Source organism: Camelina sativa, chromosome 4 (genome assembly GCF_030686135.1).
Source record: "Camelina sativa cultivar CO46 ecotype springtype chromosome 4, ASM3068613v1".
NCBI classification, from domain to species: domain Eukaryota; kingdom Viridiplantae; phylum Streptophyta; class Magnoliopsida; order Brassicales; family Brassicaceae; genus Camelina; species Camelina sativa.
The window spans coordinates 19,398,471-19,417,946 of NC_141883.1; the positions used below are offsets into that span (position 1 = coordinate 19,398,471).

A 19,476-nucleotide genomic window follows, 5' to 3' on the forward strand; every position below is an offset into this window, starting at 1 on the left:
TATTATGAATTCGAGACCAATAGACAAAAGCGTGACAAAGAAGAAGCATGTAAATTTCAAACAGAACTAGCACAAGTAATAAATCTACAAACTGAAAAGAAACAAAAAAAGAAGTAACTAATCTTGTTGTGTCTATAATACAATCCCACCACCTAACGCAGAACATATATGTAAAGCCACAATGCCAAAGACTTGTATTATCACAAGTTAAAACACACTCAAAGCCACCAACATTTGTTTTATCTCTCTACTCTTTTGTGCCGGTGTATAGAGATACACACATGCATGTTAAAAAGAATGACCAAAAAGTGTGTTTCACCTATTAAAACTCTTTGTGGGCAGGAGGTAATGCGGGTCTCTCGCTGAGAACCTTGTTGATGACTCTTTCTGAAAGAGAATGGCCACGCAAGTGAATTTGGGAATATTTTCGGAAGATCTACATGATGATGAAACCAAGAGGTCAGGTTTTGTGTTCTTAAAAAGGTTGAGACCACTGCGAAGTCGCAAATTGACTCACCCATTCCTCATCTTAAACAGAGCAAGCCAGCCAATGAAGCCTTGTGGCATCACAATCAGTCCATCCCGTAGTAACTACAGTAAAAAAAAAAAAAAAAAGTAATTGGAACATTAGGAAGAGCGAAATAAAAAGTGCGGTCATGAAACAGTAAGATTTGTGGATTTCGTGGGCTTACAAGCTCATGTGGCCTACTGAGATTCTGCGCTATTGTTATTGCCAAGAGGACTGCCTATATCCATCCCATCCTCCTTCCGGTTCTTTCCTCTTCAGAACACCACCCGACATTTGATACATTCTTGCTTGATCCTCCTTCAATGGTAAGGAAGCAGATGAGGATAATTGCCTTGCCACAAGTGATGATTCATCTCTTCCCTCCGTTTCATGACCTCCAGGACCAGAATTTAAGTCAAGTCCTGAGCTAAACCATTTCGCGCTATTGTCCAAAACTCCGCCATTGCTACCACCATTTGGGAGGCCAACGATATAAGGTCTTGGGTAATTAGACGGAACTGGAACTCCAGGACCCAATATTTGAGAATTGACACCAGGGAAGCAAGCTCTCCCACTTGAAGAAGAATCCATCTGTGCTGTAGAGGCACCAGAGAAATTTGTTGAGGTAATGGGGAAGCTGTTTCCAAAAGGAAAGACAGGATACTGGAACGTTGTGGACGGAAAGGGCATGGCTGGAGATGACGACAAAACCGGACCCCTGTACCCTTCAGGGTTAAATGAGGAAACACTAGTAGTAGGACCCAACATTCTCTGTGGTCCACGATTGGCAATCATTGGAAAAGGCTGATCACCTCTCTCAGGCATGATCGGAGGAATGCTCACTGCTGAATAAGCATTAGCAGCAGGAAACCAAGATGAGAAATTAGCCATATTTTCACCATTCACTCGTATTCCAGAGAGAGATGGATGTGATGGCAAGCCACTTCGTGAATGTTGATTTAGAACCATAGATGACTCAACAGCCGAATCATCACCTGCAGGTCCATCATTTAAATCGAAATCTCTACGACCACCAGTCGATGATAATTTAACCTGCTGAAAAGATGACTCTGGCCGATGACTACTGCTCATTGTGTAGTTGTTCATATCAGTTGAATCATCAACTTTGTTTAGATCAAGATCAAGGCCCCCAGAAGAATGATCAAGCGCTGAACCCATGACCCCAGAACGTACTCGGTCAAAACTATTGGTGATACCAGATGTACAATTTGTGGCATTTCCAGATCTTTGAGAAGCCAAATCTTCAAGGACTCTCTCATCAGGTACATTCAAGTCAAAATCCAAAAACGTTCTTGTCTGTTTGCCAGCAGATGTAGAAGCATCAGATGTAGAGGTGTTGTTAATGCTCAGTGACACATCCTGAGCTTTTCTTGGCTCAGCTGGGCGGAAGGCACTAGTGGCAGCAGATCCTCTCCAACCAACAGCCCCTTTATTTCTCAACAGATCGTCAGGTGGAACAAACGGACCTTTTGCAGCAGCAGCAACAGTAATGGATGCAGGAAATCCACTAGATATAGGAGCCACCGGCAACCGTAAGGTATTAACTGGTTGTAGAGGAGTTGGCGTCAAAAATACAGATCCAGAGAAGTTATTTGAATCCCCCTGTTTTGCATCGTCTCCATCAAAACCTTCATTTAGATCAAACTCAACTCTGGCATCCATCTCTGATCCAGCTGAAGCTGCGGCTGAAACGGAAGAAGCATCTCCGGCAGCAGACGTACACTCCTCTGCTTCATCTCCATCAGCATCACTGGTTTTAGGCCCGTTCGGTCTCTTAAGATCCTCTGCATCTTTCGGTGATACTCCTGGAGTAGCTCTTAACCCTGAGCACCGTTCCTTTACTTCAATATTTTCTTGATTCCCCTCCACGGGCTCAACTTTACCTTTAGTTACAGATGAGTCCAAACCAGCTGCGGCATCCTTTATAGCAGCCCCAGAAGCATCACAATCCTGCTTAATCTTCTTTATATCTTTTTGGTCTATCTGATTAACTGCCATATTATTGACCGTTTCAGTTCCAGGTCTATCAGTGCTTACTGCATCCATACCCCTTGAAATCCCAGGAGAGACTGGTACATCTTCCACTTTTTTAACTAGCTCAGAACTCAACACCGTTGGGGGTTTCTCTACTTTCTTATCATCATCAACACCGACAAAGGGAGCGTGTTCAACAGCCACAGAATCTACCTTTTGACTAATATCTCTACATTCAGTTATCATTGAGCTTGCTACTCTTTTCGTTGAGCCTGATGAGTTATCTGCCTCTGATTTAACATCAGCCTTCCTATCCTTTACTTCCACAGAGTCACTATCATCCAAAATCTTTTCCTTGATGGCGTTTGTGGGTAAAGCAGGGGAAGCAACGACATCATCTGAATTGTCATTGCTCTCTAGGCGCTGATCCACCAACCTTTGTAGATCTTCGGTCTCTGAATTTGAGCTCTTATCAAGATCTCCAGTCGTAGATTCATTTTTTATCTCTGACTCCACCAACGGTGTGCCACTACTGCTAACATGTTGCTCACCTTGATGTTGCTCGTGCGGAAAACCATCCGAAGTAATTAGCTTCGCATCATTCCCTACAGTAGAATTTTCATTCATAAAGGAATTTGATGGCTGAGATACTGGGGGTGATGCGACAGGCGATTTAGACATCTCATCAGCAGCTACACTAGCAAGAAGATTCATTCCAACATCATCTGAACCAGCCAAAGAGGCATTTGTCTCGGAGTATCTTACACAACTTTCAATCAAAGCATTCATTGAACTGAGTGTTCCGCCATGCCTTTCTCCAGATTTGAACTCATTTCCTAAGGAAGATGTGCCTTTAACATTTCCAGCTGCTTTATCAGAATCTTTAGGAGCCCTGCCGCGGTCATCACCAGCAACAAGTGGTGAACCAGCTGCCTCTTGCGAGATATCTTTTAATTCATTGCTTTGCCAAGACTCCGCATTCAAGACAGAGCTCACATTAGGTCGACAAGAATGATTTTTTTCTCTCACATTATTTTCACACAGTTCCTGCTTCCCCGCATGCAAAGGAGAAGAAGCTCGGCTATTGACCGGAGCAGGGTCCTCTAAAGAGCCTCCACTCACACTTTGAGCAGGGCTGCGACCCCGATTTGGCAGCTTAACAATCAATTTATTACTGCAACCCTCAGTCAGAGGAACCTCAAGAATCTTTTCAGATGTCAAACTTGATTGAGAAATTTTCTCAGAAGGGACATTCCTTTGTGATGAGAAGGTTCGATTTAAACCAACTTCCCTAGGGGAAGCTGACGAAGATGATACTTGAAACACATTGTTTGATTTCCGATGCCTTGAAGAGCCACTGGAGCACTTCTTCACAGTTGAACCAGCAGTTGAGCTCCTTGCATCCTCTTTTCCAGATAAATTGCCTGTTTTAGCATGCTCGCTCGAGCAAGACTGGCTATTATTGTGGGACTGACTGGAGCTGCTACTTTTCTCATCCTTTACTGCAGCTAGGACTTCAGATACACCACCAGCACCAGCATTTCGATGCTGTCCATCTTTAGAAACAGTACCACCTGATCCCGGAGATGGGGCTGATCTCGTAGAGCCTGGCGACGTGGCTACACACTTCAGGTTGCTTTCCACCTGTTGTTTGACCGAGACTGACTTAGAAGCATGTAGATGTGATGAAGATGTCTTGTTTCCCTCCCCGGAACCACCTGAATGCCTTCCCCCATGAGTCAGTCTTCCACTTCCAGGCCAAGATACACCTTGGTTGGATCCAGACTTAGCATCCATTTCTGCCTCAACTCGTTTCTTCCATGTGTCGACCAAGCTCCTTGCTTTTTTCCCAATCTCCGAATTTTTATGTGACCGTAGATGATTAACGGACTTTCCAATGTTACAAGTCTGAAGTGCATTGAGATTCACAGGTAGCTTGTCAAGAGCGCGAAGTAAGACTAGGAGGAAATCGTCTACTAACCTATCACCGTCTTTGGGACTCCCCCCATCCCCAACTTTCCCTTTATGAACTTCCTGCAGCCACTCATCAAACACGGGTAATCCCCTGAGCTGGACAAAACGACTAAGGCAATCAAACTTGTCTGTTGCCGCTACAACCCCTGCAAGAATCGCACGGCCAACTAAGTCTATTTTCTTCTCATTCCTCTCAGGCAGCATAAGCTGCACCAATTTTTCAACTCCTTCAGAATCCACCAGACCACCTTTCTCCGTAAATTTTGAAATCTCAGACTTTAAACCGCTTTCTGTTCTGAGAGGACCGGAACCACTGTCATCTACCCGGGAAGAACGTTCACGTTTAACAGACTCGGAACCATGATCCATACGCTCTCTTTTCCTTCCCTTACCCTGAGAGAGAAAAGAGTTATTATTCTGGATGCCATCTTTCGCTTGTGATGTTGTTGGACTATTCATGGACTTGGGAGAACGACCACCCTGTTGTAATGTTGTATGCATTTCTGAACGAGTCTTACACAATAACTTGTCTACTTCTAGTTGTCGATCCTGCAAAGTGAAAAAAAAAAAAAATGCCTTAGTTACCAGAGAAGATCAAAAATCCAAACAGAAGAAGGCAGTTTTGTGGATGAATTATAATCTCACATCAATATAGTCTTGATCAGTCAGCCACCATAAGCGCTCGTTTGTAACGTCGTAAACTCGCCGACAGACAAACGAGCAGATACCAGAAGGCAGTTCAACACCTCTTGGAAGGAAGGAAACTTTACAAGGATGTAGTAAGGAAGCAGCAGGTATATTATCCTCGTGAAAGGAATAAAAGAGTTCGTTGGGCTCAGCCTCAAGAAGGATGCCTTTGCCAAGTTTTAATTCCGTTGGTCGATAAAGCCAATTAACACCCAACTTCAACTTATCTTCTTTCTCAGCAATGATCAAGCGAATTATCCCAATGAACGGTGGACAATCCTGTGGTGGCTTAAAAAGAGCACAGTCACCAACGCTAATTTTGCGCCCGTCCTGCTAGTGACAGCAAAACACACAAAACAAAACTATAAGTCGAAGAGCCAACCAAAAAAAAAGCATCCAAGAAGCCCTAAATCAAGAGACTGATGTGATCAATTCGTAATTCAATTAGGCTAGAAACTGGTAAAGAATAAAAAAAAAACACTCATTTCCTCGAATCCATCACTAGAATCCCAAACTACAATCAAAATTTCAACACTCAGGGCGAAAACCCATCCACCAAAAACACGAAAAACTGAGCGGCTGGGAAAGAATCGAAATCGAATTGGAATTTACCTTAGAAAACGAGGTAGATGAAGATAAGGACAAACAAGAAGAAGAACCACCACCTTCCACACACGCAATTACACGCGAGGAAGATATCAACATGTGCCGACGACGACTTTTGTGCCTCCGCTCACAAACCCTCCCATGCATAGCCTTCTATCATCTTCTCCTTCGAACAACAACATCAATACACAACTCTCCTTCCTCAGCGGAACAAAATCCCCCAAAATTTCCCTTATCCCCAGACCAAAATATTCGATACCTTTAGATCCACAGGAAAAAAAACCCCAACGGCGACACAGAGAAATTAAAAACAAAACCCTAATTTCGCGACGAAATGGATCAAATCTCTAGGGTTTTTTTTTTCTTCAATTCCCGATCCGAACACAACAACACAGATCCAAAAACAGACAGTAGCAACCAAGCGAGTAATCGAATCAGCCCCTTGTTACGATCCAGCTATACGGATTTTTTTTCCTTTTCGCGAAATCGCGTAAGCGAACAAAAAACACCAGCAAAATAAATCGAAGAGAGAGAGAGAGAGGGGAAAGGTGACTTGGGAGAGTTCGGGCGGATCGGGTCGGGTTAGAGAGAGGGGGGAGGAGTTGTGGAAAGGGGCAAAGATAACGTGACAGTGCCGTGACTTAAATGATAAAACAATATGTGCGTGACGTCATCTCCAATCTTTTTCAGGTGACATAGGGACTGGAGCGATTAAGAGGTGGGTGAGTGACGGACGGTTTGACCACGTTTCCTTAGCCCTTTGACTTTATTTCTCTGTTTTAAAATAAAAAATAAAAAATTGATCCTAGGCAAGTCGGTTTGCAGAACCGGAATAAACCAAGAAAAAATGTATCATAGAAATTTTTCTGTTCGATTTAATTTCTTCTCAATCCGGTTTAAGGCATTGTTTATTATGGATGGATAATGTATAGTCAGTCACTGTTTTGTGTGTATCATACTGTGGTGATGACTAATTTATCGGTACAACTTGGTTAGTTAATGTCTCAACCACTCATAATCATTTCTCAACTACACATAAATTAGACAAATAACTATATAGATAGATTTTGATTTGTGTGTTTGTAATCTTAGTGCTAAAAGATGTAGTTTGTTCGAAGTATAATCATGTATGAATAGGTATCAGCCAAATATTAGTAGAAATTATTTTTACTCATTTTTTGTATCGTTATTATAAATCAGTAATTAACTAATTATTACATATGCCTTAATTTTAAAGTCAGCAATTGAATCCACAAAAACGAATAACATATTTGTAATTCATGATCTAATAAGTACACTAATCCACAAACCATCCCAATCACCCTAAGAGGTTAAGACTAATTTGGTTTAATATGATTGATATGTTAAGACCAACAGATGGAATATATAATTTGTATGTTTTCCCTTAATTGAAGTCTCGTTTAAACATCACTTTCATTAGACAAACAAAACACAGAGTTGCAATAACAAAGAAATATTACCGAGGACACCAACCTTTATTTTGCTCTATATCATTACTTTATAAGTGTCACAATCAAAGATTATGCATGTCGCTCTATATATAGATAGGAAACTACTCATATGTACATTTCGGGTTATTCCAACCGTTAGGTGGATTTTGAAAACGAACCATACTTTCTAACATTGCACATTACTCATTATGAGTTGTTAGTATATGGAATATGTATCTATAAGCATGTGTTGTGTTTTTAACCACAACCGGTTTGATTAATTTGATCATGATTTGGACATTTTCGTACCATTGTAGGCATTTTAGTAGCAAAGTGTGTGACATGTCAACGATTGATCTATGATATTTGACCCAATCGAGAGATAAACCGATTAACAAAAAAAAAAACATCATTAGAATGGTAAGAATATTAATTTGACGATTTTGAGTTACAAAAATACATTAGTTACATATGCATTTTATATTGATTATCAATTAATTAAGTTAAATATATAAGCAAACTGCTTAGTTGAGACTTATGACAATGTAAAATTATTTGAACAAATTGACCATTCATTGACTAAGAAAAAGATATGTACAAACTCTTGCTTAAGAAATCGTTGGACAGTAGTCGGGCAGTTGAGAGCATGGGCATTGGTCCGTCCTTCGTCCGTCCTACATAATTAAAAGGATTAATTTAAATCAAAGTCATAGAAAAATGAAAGATACGTTCCTATAAACGGGACATTTTTTATGCGTCCCTCATAACACGTGTTTTTCTGTAATAGGTTGTTGTTTTATGGGTAGGGTGAGAGAAAAAAACTCGATGTATCGTTTCATTTTTTCTCTCGAACTCTCTCTCTTCACTCTTTCTGTATCGCGACGGCGATTTTTTTTGCAAAGGGCGATCGCCTCCATCAAAGTGAAGATTTTGTAACGCGAAGGCATATCTGTTGTATCATCTTCCAAAATATCCGCCGTTTCCAATTGTAAGAGGTTTGTGTTGTAAATTCGAATCCGATTTTGATGTATTCTAGATTTAGGGTTTTTATGATGTATTCTCGATTTAGGGTTAAGAGAAATTGTTTGGGGGATTCGATAGATTAGGGAAATTGTTTGTGGGATTCGATAGATTAGGGAAATTCTTTGTGGGATTCGATTTAGGGTTTATGATGTATTCGCGATTTAGAGTTTTGGGAAATTGTTTGGATAGTTTACTATGTGTTTTTAGATATATGTTCTCTCTGATTTTTGTTTCGATTTAGGGTATTGGATTATGTTTTGGGTATCGATGGTCGAGTGTGTCATTTTTTGTTATAATTAGGTTTTTGGTTTATGTTTATGGGTTTAGCTAGTTGACTGTCCGAGTTTATGGCTTTGTCTGTTAAGATTGTTGTCAGTTTGTATTGATTATGTGGATTCTTTTATGCTAAACCGAGTATAACCTTGCAATTGTTTGTTTTTCATGAGTTTCCTCAGCGTCACCTGAAGAAAGCCACACATAACGGGAAGCAGTAGCAACAATCATCGAGTAAGAGGTAAATAATCGATTCCTTTAGCTACAGATATGTCCATATATTGTTGTTTGGTGGACTCGGTTTTGTAATTGCTGTGGTTGTCTTTGTAGTGGTCGTTGTGGTTGTCTTTGTAGTGGTTTTTTTAGTGGTTTTCGTAGTGGTGTTTGTAGTGGTCTTTGTTGTGGTCTTTGTTGTGGTATCATAAATTGATTTGATAAACAAGTTAATATGATTGGTAAACAGCTTGCTAGTATAAAGGATAGTGTAGTTGATGATTGAAGTCTGATAAAAGGGAGCGAATATTAGTGGTGATGATCTATGTTAAAACTCAAAGATTAATGCAAAACTAACATATATAAAACCGGAAGTTTTTTATAACTTAGTTTTAAAAATGTAAAACTCTTTAGAAAAACTCTATTCTTACTAAAAAAACAGAGTTAAAGGCTATAATGTTTGGCTTAAACCATCTCCTCTATGAATTTAATGGGATAGTATAATGCTTTGGTTTTTTATAAGTTGTCATAAATTATGATTAGACTTAGGTAGTTGGTGGATAGATCATTATGATTGTTAAGTTATTACTTGAGAACGGTTTCACCTTTTAAACACCAACCAGCCTTCAATTTTTCTCCATCATCTTCTATCTCTCTTCTGTCTCCATCATCTTCTATCTCTTTTCTTTGAGAACGATTTATGTTCCTCATCTTAAACTTCTATCTCTCTTTGGTACACTCTTTTCCTCATCTTCTTAAACTCTTTTCCTCTTTGGTACACTCTTTTCCTCTTTCGTACACTCTTTTTCTCATCATCTTAAACTCGTCTTCCTATGACTTCTTACAATACATTCTGTCAGTCGTCTTCTAGTTATTTAGAGCTTCTCAACAGTCAAGGAGAAGCTCTTAACCAAGACGGTGCTTATGAAATACCTACTTGGAGCTCTCAACAATCCCAGGATGAACCTCTTTCTCAAGAGACACCTGTCAAGAAGGATAGGAAGAAATGGAATCCGGTTGACGATGAAATACTAATAAGTGCGTGGCTGAACACTTCAAAGGACCCGATCATTGCAAATCAACAAAAGGGAGGAAGCTTTTGGCAAAGGGTTCAAAAATACTATGCAGAGTCTCCTCATGCGATAGCCAATGGTGAACAGGGTGTGAACATCAACTGTAAGCAGAGGTGGTTCAAGATCAATGAGTCCACAAACAAGTTCTGCGGGGCTTATGCAGCTGCAGAGAGACAAAACAGTAGTGGACACTCTGAGAACGATGTGCTGAAGGTGGCTCACGACATCTACTTCTCTGACTATAAGACGAAGTTTACAATGGAGCATTGCTGGTGTTTGTTAAGGTATGAGCAGAAATTCCTTAACCAAAACGCGATTAACACACCTTCACCGTCAGTCAGAACAAAGAGGAAACCAGTTGATGCAGTTTCACAATCCGAGGGAACCCACACTGAACAAGACTCCAAGATAAGGCCTCAAGGTGTCAAGGCTGCTAAGGCTGACAGGAAGAAAGCTCAGGGAAAGGCTCTTGCTGAGTACACGAGCATGTGGGAAGTAAAGAGGGTGGATATGGCTGAAAAAGAGAAGCTACAGAAGCTTGCCATACTAGACACACTCCTTACTAAACCAGAAGCTTGTTTGTTTTGTTTTTTTTTCAAGTTTTTGTAATTTTGTAATTTTCTTATGTTTTTAATGTCATTGTTATATGTTTTATTTTAATTAAAACTTTAATATGTTTTTACTTATTAATTTAAATAATTACTTTTTAAAATTAAAAATATTATTATTTTTTCTAGGAGAGCAACTGTGAGGAACACCAATGCTCATACCAAACTTAAGAAACTCTCAAAATAAGATTAATATATTTGAGGGACCAAAATTTTGTTCCAACCAATGCACATGGTCTGAGATGGGTCTAGCGCCTAGCAAGAAAATCAGAGATTAAACGGAGTTAATCGAGGATTAGTTTTAGAATTATTTTATTAAATTTATGAAAAATATAACATTAAATATATGTATAGTATTGTTTTTTAAGTTACGGTAAACAAATAAAACTAAAATTTCAAAACAAAATTTTATGATTTTCATTAAAAGATTATAGTTTAGTTATTGTACAATATCACGAAGTCTTAATCTAATTGTCTAAATAACAAAAAAGATGATTTATATTTGACATTAAAAATAATTGATATACACAAAATTAAATGGAGAGTAATCGGATTAGACAGAAACTAATCGGATGATTGATTTTTCAAAGGAATTAGTCATGAACCTAGTGATATTACGGAATATAATTGGTACGAGAATTTTTAAACAGTTATCCAACAACAAAAAAAAAAAGGTACAACTACAAAAATACTTCCTCAATCCCTAAAAGATTGAAGTTAGAATTTTTTACACATTTTAAAAAAACAATGATTACTGAGTTTAAATATATTTTTTTCTTTAACTAAAAAAATATTATTTAATTTTAAACCAATAACAATTTAAAATTTTAAATATTTTCAATAATTACTTTTTGAAGTTTACAAAATATTAATTATTGTGGCACAGATATAGTAGCTTGTACGTTTGCTTTTTGTATTAACCTCGAGTTTTGCAGTAAAACAAACATACTTTTTTATTCGATTTAATGAGAAAAACTCTCTCTCATCTGGAGAGAGTGTGGCTTTACCTTTTGCACACGAGAACTGCATTTGATGTGAAATAACGTATCACAACTCTGTTTTATCTCTCTGATCCATAATAAAAGTCTTTTTCACTGATTCGTGTCTTTGCTCTCTTTATCAGTTATAGATTCCCGAATATTTTTCTGTGGGTATTTGTTTGTTTGTGTTAAGACTGAAGTCAGAGATTCTACACAACTTCACTTTTTTTTTGTTTGTTGAACCATTGTGTTGGTTTGTTTATTTCGAGACTTATTCTTTAAATTCAGTTTTTATTTTCCTGATTTCATATTGAACAGTGTTGTTAGCTTTATAAAGTCATAAAAGCTTAGTTCTTTTTGGACAATTTTGGAAATAAAAGAAACATTCCACATGTTTCAGCTCTTCATCATGCTGATAATCTGTCTTTGTGACTTTGGAATTGTTGCACTTGCTTGAAGGAGTAAATTTATATCCTTGTATTATATGTAAATCTTAAACAGTACTAGCTTATAATACTCTTTTTTTTTTCTTTTTTTTTGCCAATTAGGTCCATTGACATCTCTTAATGCACATGATATATCATTATCTTGAATGGTTCATTGATTGAAGTTATCTAGCTCTAAAGTGTATTTATAATTTATTGATTCACCATTACAAGTTACATAATATTGACCACCACTACAAGTTACGTACATGTTATTTTGGAAAATCGATTGTCATCATCCTGCGCATTTGCGATGATAACTTCAAACTATATAGATGTATAATAATACTCCGTTAATTTATTGGTGCTACGGATAAAACTTTTTCTTATTCTGTTAATCATAATTTTTGTTGCAAGTTAATTTAATTTGTTAATTTGCTTGATGAGTTTTCCTATACTTTTAACTAGGATATATCCCGTGCTTTAAGCACAGACCAACATTTTTAAAAAAAATTATAATATAATAATAAAAATTAGTGTTTTATTTAAATATATATATATATATTTTGTATACAAAATCAAAATGATTATTCCAAACAGTTTGTAAATAAAATAAAATAAAGATGATAGGAGAATCTTCGAATTTAGTTATTAAAAATAATTGTATTATAAATTTGGATATAAAATCTTAGTTTTTAAAATTCTGATTGGTTTATATATTTTTAAAAAAATAATTAGTAATTTCGTCCATAATTTATTAGCGAGAGAAAATATATTTTTAGATATTTTTAGATTTTTTAATATTTGATCTGTAAGTATTTTTATTTTTAATTAATTGTATTTATTTAAATTAGTTAATTAAGCTTAATTAATTTTTTCTAATGGTAATTGAATGTAATTTTTTACATATTTTAAGGTTGATTTCATATTTGTACTTCTTAATTAATATAGTAGGATTAATTCTGACTTGGTTAAAAAACTTACTATTAATTGTTCAAAATGCTATAAGTTAAAATTATGACTTGTTTAAAAACTTTACTTAAATGGAGTTCAACTCTAGCTCCTAAAATCAGTTTTTAATCAACTATTTTTACATGGCTAATTTCATGTTTTGATGTTCTTGAGATGCTTCACGTCATCAAAGATTAGGAAAAAGATATTTGATTGATCATCCAAAAAAGAAAACACAACTTGGACTTTGTGGTTTTGATTTTATATAATGTTTATGTTGTGTAAAATTGTAAGTTTTGTAACCAGAAGAAACCTAACTGATTGATCTAGAAGCTTTTTGATATGTACTGTACTTAATGTGTGAATCATATGAACTTTACTCACGTGTAGTCCACCGTACGCCACCGTTTTTTAAAATGAACAGAAGCAACTCACACGTGTGTAACTAACACAATGACAAAAACACCCTTACGTTAACGCGTGTACAAAAGTCAAAATAAAGGGTACTTTAGTCACGAGGAAAGTTCTGAGCGGAGAAGAGGAGTTTCCGTTATCCCCTTATATTTTATCTCTATCTCTCTCTCTTTTTCTTTCTCTTCTTACAGACACAACCAACAAAGAAATAAAAAAATCGCACGTTTCTTCTCTCTCTCGCGAACAAATCTGAATTTAGGGTTTTTGAGAAATCTTCATTTTGTGATTTTTCGTAAATTCTTGTTTATTGGATTTTGTTGTGGTTTCGGAAATCCAAATCATCTGTGAAAATCACCATGATTTCTGATTCGATCACCAACGCTTCTGCTACTGCAGCTCCTAGCGCCAGGGATTTCGGAAAAAAGAAAAGGGTATGTTTCTTTAAATGTAAATCTCTTTGAATCTTTTCTCAAATCTCATTTCTATCTTCAAATTTGAATCTTTGTACTTTGGGGTTTGCATTTTTGGGGGGGGTTGCAGACGAACAGGTCGGCGAAATTGAAACAGAGCAAGCTAGGTCTTCGTCGTGAGCAATGGCTTTCTCAAGGTAAATTATCTTTAATTCAAAAAAGATCTAATCTTTTTACATGGTTTGCTTTAGTTTCTTCGAATTTGATTTGGGTTTTTTTTTTTTTTTTATTAGTTGCGATGATTAATAACAAAGGGGATAAGGAGGAAACAGATTCCAATCGAAGAATTAGGAGTGAGAAGCCTGTTCAGAGAGATCGACCGGTTGAGAATTTTGATGTGCAGGGTAGAGATAGAGAAGAAGAGAATCATAACAGTGGAACACAGCATCGTCATGAGAGCTTTATTGAGTCGCTTTCTAATAGCCCTAACAGTATCCTGAGTGGCATGAATTCGATTCCTAATTTTAGCAGCAGTAGCAGCAGTGGAAGTGGTGGCTCTTGCTCTGGTAATATAACAGAAGAAGAGGATGATGCTGATGATTGTTTGGATGATTGGGAGGCTATTGCTGACGCTTTAGCAGCTGATGATGAGAAGAAGCATGAGAAAGAGAATCATCTTGAGTCTTGTGAAGAGGGTGAGAGTATCATCAAGAAATCAGCTTTGCCGAGGGATGGATCTGATGTGGCTGTAAGGGATGCAAAAGAGAACCCGGATTGTTCGAGAACAATGTCGAGGAAGCAAAAGAGTAACCAGGCGTGGAGGCCAGACGATAAGCTACGTCCTCAGGGTCTGCCTAATCTGGAAAAGCAGCGTAGTTTTCCTGTTATGAATTTGCATTTTAGTTCTGTGACAGTGCCATCTTCTTGTCCCATTTGTTACGAAGATCTGGACTTGACAGATTCAAACTTCTTACCATGTCCTTGTGGGTTCCGGCTTTGCCTTTTCTGCCACAAGACGATTTGCGATGGAGATGGGCGTTGTCCTGGTTGCAGAAAGCCATATGAAAGGAACACTATCAAGGTTGAGGCTAGTGTTCAAGGTGGTGGTCTGACTATTCGGCTTGCTCGTTCGTCTAGCATGTTTTGCAGGTCATGAAGAAAAGGATGTGGCGTTTTCTCGGCACGTGTCTGTTTGTTTTTCTCTCTTCTTCTTATTTTCCTCGCATGTTACTACGTTTTTCACCTGTCTTAAAAACTCTTTAGATATGGGTATAGGATTTGTCTTTTGGCAACTGAGAACTATGTTCTATGTTCTTCTATGTCAATGACTCTTCTTCGTCTAAAACATGTGGTGGTGGTTATGTAGAGTTGTGTGTGAGTACATAAGGTGGGACACGGATTTTAAATACATAAAGTTGCAATAAGTCTCTTTCTCATTGCCTCCGAGAAACCTTGCTTATCTGTAATATTCTAAAGGTATCATTTTATACCTTCTGTTATTTTATAGTGGACCATAAATGTTATATCTTCCTACTTGATTCTTTGTTGAGCGACTGAAGACAGCTGCCTGAAAGTCAAGTTTGGTTATATAAAAATTGACATCCGGCTCTACTAAAAAGAGAAAGAGATGAAGATTATTTATATGGTCTGATTCTGTTTTTGATTACTTTACTTCCTTCTTAGCTATATGGTATGCATCCTTGAGTTGATTATATCAATGCTGAATTCTGGTGGTACGCAAATCTTACAGGAATCTATTTGGTTATGTTGTAGCTAGAACTTGGAGCGTTTGCACAGCCAATTGTTTAGAGGTTAGCAACGATTTAACTAATTTGAGTAACCTCAGGCTCCATTCTGATGACATTCTGGTCCTCTTTCACTGTATATCTCCCTACTGTCAACGCTAAAAAATATTGTTTTTGTTGCTGGTTCATGCTATTTGAGATGGCTTTAGTTTAGGCTTTAGAGTAATGTATTTATTTTTAAGATCATTGTAAAGTGGAAACCAAATTTGGCATTAGAATAGAGAACTATTACAGTACTTCACAATGATCATAAAACATGTTTCTTATCCTAAGATCATCCTTAAGAGGAAACCAGATTGATAAACAATATAACAGAGAGCTATTACAATTCTTATTGCACAAATTAAGAAGCCAGACTAGCCAGTGCTCCAATAGCTTAAATAATCGACCACTCAAGGTTCAGGTAGCTCTTGTTTCATCCATCATATGCCTTTGCAGCGGTGATTGGAATTTGTGACTCTCGGGAAGTGTAGTCCACCACTTTCTAAATGTCGAACCCTCCAGAAATATATCCTTATCATCTACTTCTCCTTCTGTGATCCATCCGTCAAGCAACCCTTCTCATGTCTTAACTCTTGCCTTAACTTCCTCATATGGCTTTCCCTTGAGTTCTTCGACCTCAGCCCAAAAGCATGATCCGCACTCTGATCCTGATATCTTTAGCATCTCTTGTATTTCTTCGGGTTGTAACCCTAAGTTAAGATCATTTACCTTGCTCCAAAGCACATCTTTTGCTAACTTGCCTGTTGCCTTCGATTTATAATGTTCGTACCCTCTCTGAGCGTATATGTAACGGCTTGGTCTTCCTCTTACCATGTACGGCCCTGTGTCTTCGTTCTTGAGATGTCTATGGTAGTTTGAAATATCAAGAGGTTCAGTTAATCTGCGGTATTGAGTAGCTAAACTGATCCAGTCTTCCCTCCCCTCGAATCCATCTGGAAGATGATCTTTCTTCACCAAACCAAGCCCTTCGTCAAAAATACCGGCTAACTCCGCTCTCTTGACGTTTGCTTTGAAGTCATTCTCTTCATTTGAAACTTTGAAGGAATCGTAATACCCGTTTTTATGAGCTTGACACTTCGGCTTGTACTCACCCGTTATCCAAGTTAGTCTATCAAGAATTTTATCTCTTTTGGCATCTATCTTCTTCTGATTTTCTTCCCGTTGCTTCTCAGCCTCTAATGCAGCATGAATGCATTGTTTGGCTCTTGTGCTCTGCAAAAAAAAGGAAATATGAATGGTGTAAATGATAGCAAAAACATGCAAGGACAGAGTTATGAAGCTGCACAAATTGAAAAGAGAGTAAGATTTTACCACTCCAAGGTCATTGAGCGCAGAGCCTATAGAGTTTTCTCCATCCAGAAGCAGGTTATGTAGATCCAAGTGATTAAGCAACTTAATCCCAATTGATTGTACCAGTCCCTCATAGCCATGGTGATCTGTAATGCTTCGAAATGGAATCAGAGACCATTCTTGTTCGTCGCTACACTGAGAAGTGTAAAACAACATTTGAAGATTGGCGTCTGAGTTGTTCACTACAACCAATCTTTTCTCTGTAGAGAAGACAAAAGTGCCTACTGGTCTATAAGGACTTAGCTCAAGAAAACTAGAAAGAGTTTCTAAAAACGCTTGACCGTTTCCAATCAACTGATTCACAGCTTGGTACGCAACAGTTGATGTGTCTCGCATCACCGTTTTGTAAAACTCTGTTATTTCCTCGTCGTCCTCTTGAGTTGAAGAAACTCTTGTAGGATCCAATTGGCCAAGAACACAAGGCAGTGTTTTCTCTATGGATGCCTTCCGAGCAAGCATGATCCGAGGGACGATATCGAATCTTGTGACAAAGTTCACGAAGAACCGGCTCCAGTTCTCTCTCCCAAGTGCGTGCTTGAAGATATAGTCACCAACCAAAGGAGCTCCAAATGTCACACAACGAGGCTCACGGACAACACTCGGATTGCGTATTAAGTATTTCTCCAAATACCAAACAGTTGCTAATATCGCAGTTGCTCCTCCTGAAGAATGTCCTGTGAACACAATCTCTTGTCCTCTATCAACCGCTCTTTGCACCTGAAGAAAGCAAGTTTCAGACACAGTCGTTTCGATTAAAACACATTTTAAGAAGGTTTCTGTTTTTTTTTTTTACTTACAGAAGCATGAAATGAGGTTCTTGGACCAATGATGACTTCAAGATTCTTGAGGAAAGCTTCGTTAACAGTAGCGTCAACGTTGTTGCCGATGCTTCTCATACAAGGAAACTCAACACGCTTCATCTTGATTTCTCCAAAGGGAGATTTATTACCCGTAGCTAACAAATCTTTCACCGTGAAAGATGGTCGGAAGGCGAAAAAAACGATTCCTCCGGCTTCTTCTTTGATATAGTGCTCGGTTTGGTAAGCTCCCTTCGACACCATCCATGATTTGGTGATTATATCACCATTGATTCCCATAAGAGCTACAAAGGCCATTTTGATCTAATCTCTCTTTTCTTTGTGGACTTTTTCTTCTCTCTTTCTCTTTTGAGTCGTCGTCTTTGCTTCTTTAGTCCTCCTCCTCTGTTAATTTATTACAGAGATAGAGACGGGAGTAATTACCCAAAATACCCATCGGAATATATCAAAACAAATGTTTTACTCTGTACTATTTGTTAAAGTTAACTCTTATCACTATTGGAGACCCATGACGAAAAGCAAGGAATTTTAGCCGTCCACGTGTCGGGTTTTATGGATCTGTACATCCGACATGTCTGGAGAGTTTCGCAGAAACTTTCATTAAGAGACATAAACATTTCACATTTTGTCGGAAAGTTTTACTCTGTTTGGTTTCTTGCTTGGAAACTTTTGTAGCTTGACTTTGGAGTCTTCGTCTCTTGACTTCGGATTCTTGTTTCAGACGTCAGTCTCGGTTGAGATTTCGCAGTAACTCAGTAATATTCACTTTTGTCGGAAAACGATTTGTTGTTTTATTGCTTTTTTGGTTGAGGAATCTATTCGCTTGGAGTTTAGTTTTTGTAGCTTCAGTTCTAAAATAATCTTATCCGGAAGTAAACCGGATATCGAACCAGTTCGATTTCTCTCAGCTGAAGATTAAACCGAATTACACTACACCTTCTTGCCTTATCTGTTTTGCGTTTCAGCAAGACGTGTCCCATTCGACTAGTTTTGAACTTTTGATTATAAGAGTTACATGAACCGGACTGTAATCAAATTTCATTCGGTTCGATTTTGAGTTAGGATTTATATAGCAAAACAAATCCGATTCGTTTTATATTTCTATATAACTGAATCAGTTAAATTTAAAATTATCGAAGAGAAAATTATGAACTAATATTACAATCGATATTTTTATTTTTTAGCGATCATTTGTAGTAAAAATTTAGTTTGGTTTGTTTAAACCGAATTTGCATAACCATCTATGCTTTCGGATAGAATGGATCAATGGAAAGTCTAGGAGACTAGGATTTTCTTCTTGGTCTTTTATTTAAAACTAGGTTTTGAACGCTATTTGATATATTTTGATAAAAATTATATATGATTGATTACGGTAGTAAAATATTATCTCATAAAAAAAATTAAAATTAGTACTAAGGAAAAAAATTAAATTTCAGATACACAATTTTTTAAAATATAAAAATCAGTTGTGTTATAAAATCAAATCTGATAAGAAAAATCATAAATTTAACTTGACGTCAAGGCAAGACAAATCAAACTGATAACCTCACATATCCTAAACTATTTTCTTTGACCACCAGAAAAAACGAAACAATTTTATAATCATGAATTTAACTCGTTTTCATATTTAATTGATTGTTACCACCTATGTTTTCGTGTTTTTTATTCAATGTTTCCTTATTCTTCATATTCTTTTTTGTCATTTTCATTGTCAAATTTTGTGTTAATTGTCATCGTAACTTTTACCGTTTGATTCTTCGTTATACTCTTTTTCTTCTTCTTCCTCGTCAACTTCTTCACATTCTTCCACTGAAAAACCTTTTTTTAGATTACCACACAACTTGTTAACCCATCAAACTTCAAGAAAAAAATCATTTTTTTTCTCATCAAATTTGTGAAATTCATAATT

At 37.3% G+C, this 19,476-nt stretch overlaps 4 protein-coding genes across 7 annotated transcripts; 2 read left to right on the forward strand and 2 right to left on the reverse strand.

Annotated features, from left to right (window-relative positions):
- Positions 1–32: 32 nt before the first annotated feature.
- Positions 33–6,524, reverse strand: LOC104780617 (uncharacterized). Of its 4 annotated transcripts, none has more exons than XR_015596855.1 (5): positions 5,777–6,524; positions 5,123–5,494; positions 693–5,026; positions 518–591; positions 33–436 (listed from the first exon to the last, which is right to left on the reverse strand). XR_015596855.1 is itself a non-coding variant. In XM_087510350.1 (4 exons), exons 1-3 carry the CDS (start codon positions 5,915–5,917, stop codon positions 728–730), a joined length of 4,812 nt encoding a protein of 1,603 aa, XP_087366476.1. In that variant the 5' UTR covers positions 5,918–6,392; the 3' UTR covers positions 33–591; positions 693–727. The 4 variants fall into 4 exon arrangements, 2 of the variants coding, with proteins under 2 accessions (XP_087366476.1, XP_087366475.1); XR_015596854.1 differs by having other exon boundaries at positions 5,123–5,497; positions 5,777–6,386; XM_087510350.1 differs by having other exon boundaries at positions 33–591; positions 5,777–6,392.
- Positions 6,525–9,563: 3,039 nt separating this feature from the next.
- Positions 9,564–11,726, forward strand: LOC104783886 (glutathione S-transferase T2-like). Its single transcript, XM_010508988.2, has 2 exons — positions 9,564–10,380; positions 11,710–11,726. Exons 1-2 carry the CDS (start codon positions 9,564–9,566, stop codon positions 11,724–11,726), a joined length of 834 nt encoding a protein of 277 aa, XP_010507290.2.
- Positions 11,727–13,261: 1,535 nt separating this feature from the next.
- Positions 13,262–15,027, forward strand: LOC104780619 (uncharacterized). Its single transcript, XM_010505129.3, has 3 exons — positions 13,262–13,612; positions 13,722–13,788; positions 13,885–15,027. The coding sequence occupies exons 1-3, from the start codon at positions 13,538–13,540 to the stop codon at positions 14,745–14,747; spliced, it is 1,005 nt and encodes a 334-aa protein (XP_010503431.1). The 5' UTR covers positions 13,262–13,537; the 3' UTR covers positions 14,748–15,027.
- Positions 15,028–15,587: 560 nt separating this feature from the next.
- LOC104780620 (protein EDS1B-like) lies at positions 15,588–18,375 on the reverse strand. Its single transcript, XM_087510354.1, has 3 exons — positions 17,547–18,375; positions 16,711–17,466; positions 15,588–16,611 (listed from the first exon to the last, which is right to left on the reverse strand). Exons 1-3 carry the CDS (start codon positions 17,862–17,864, stop codon positions 15,958–15,960), a joined length of 1,728 nt encoding a protein of 575 aa, XP_087366480.1. The 5' UTR covers positions 17,865–18,375; the 3' UTR covers positions 15,588–15,957.
- Between the last annotated feature and the right edge of the window lie 1,101 nt (positions 18,376–19,476).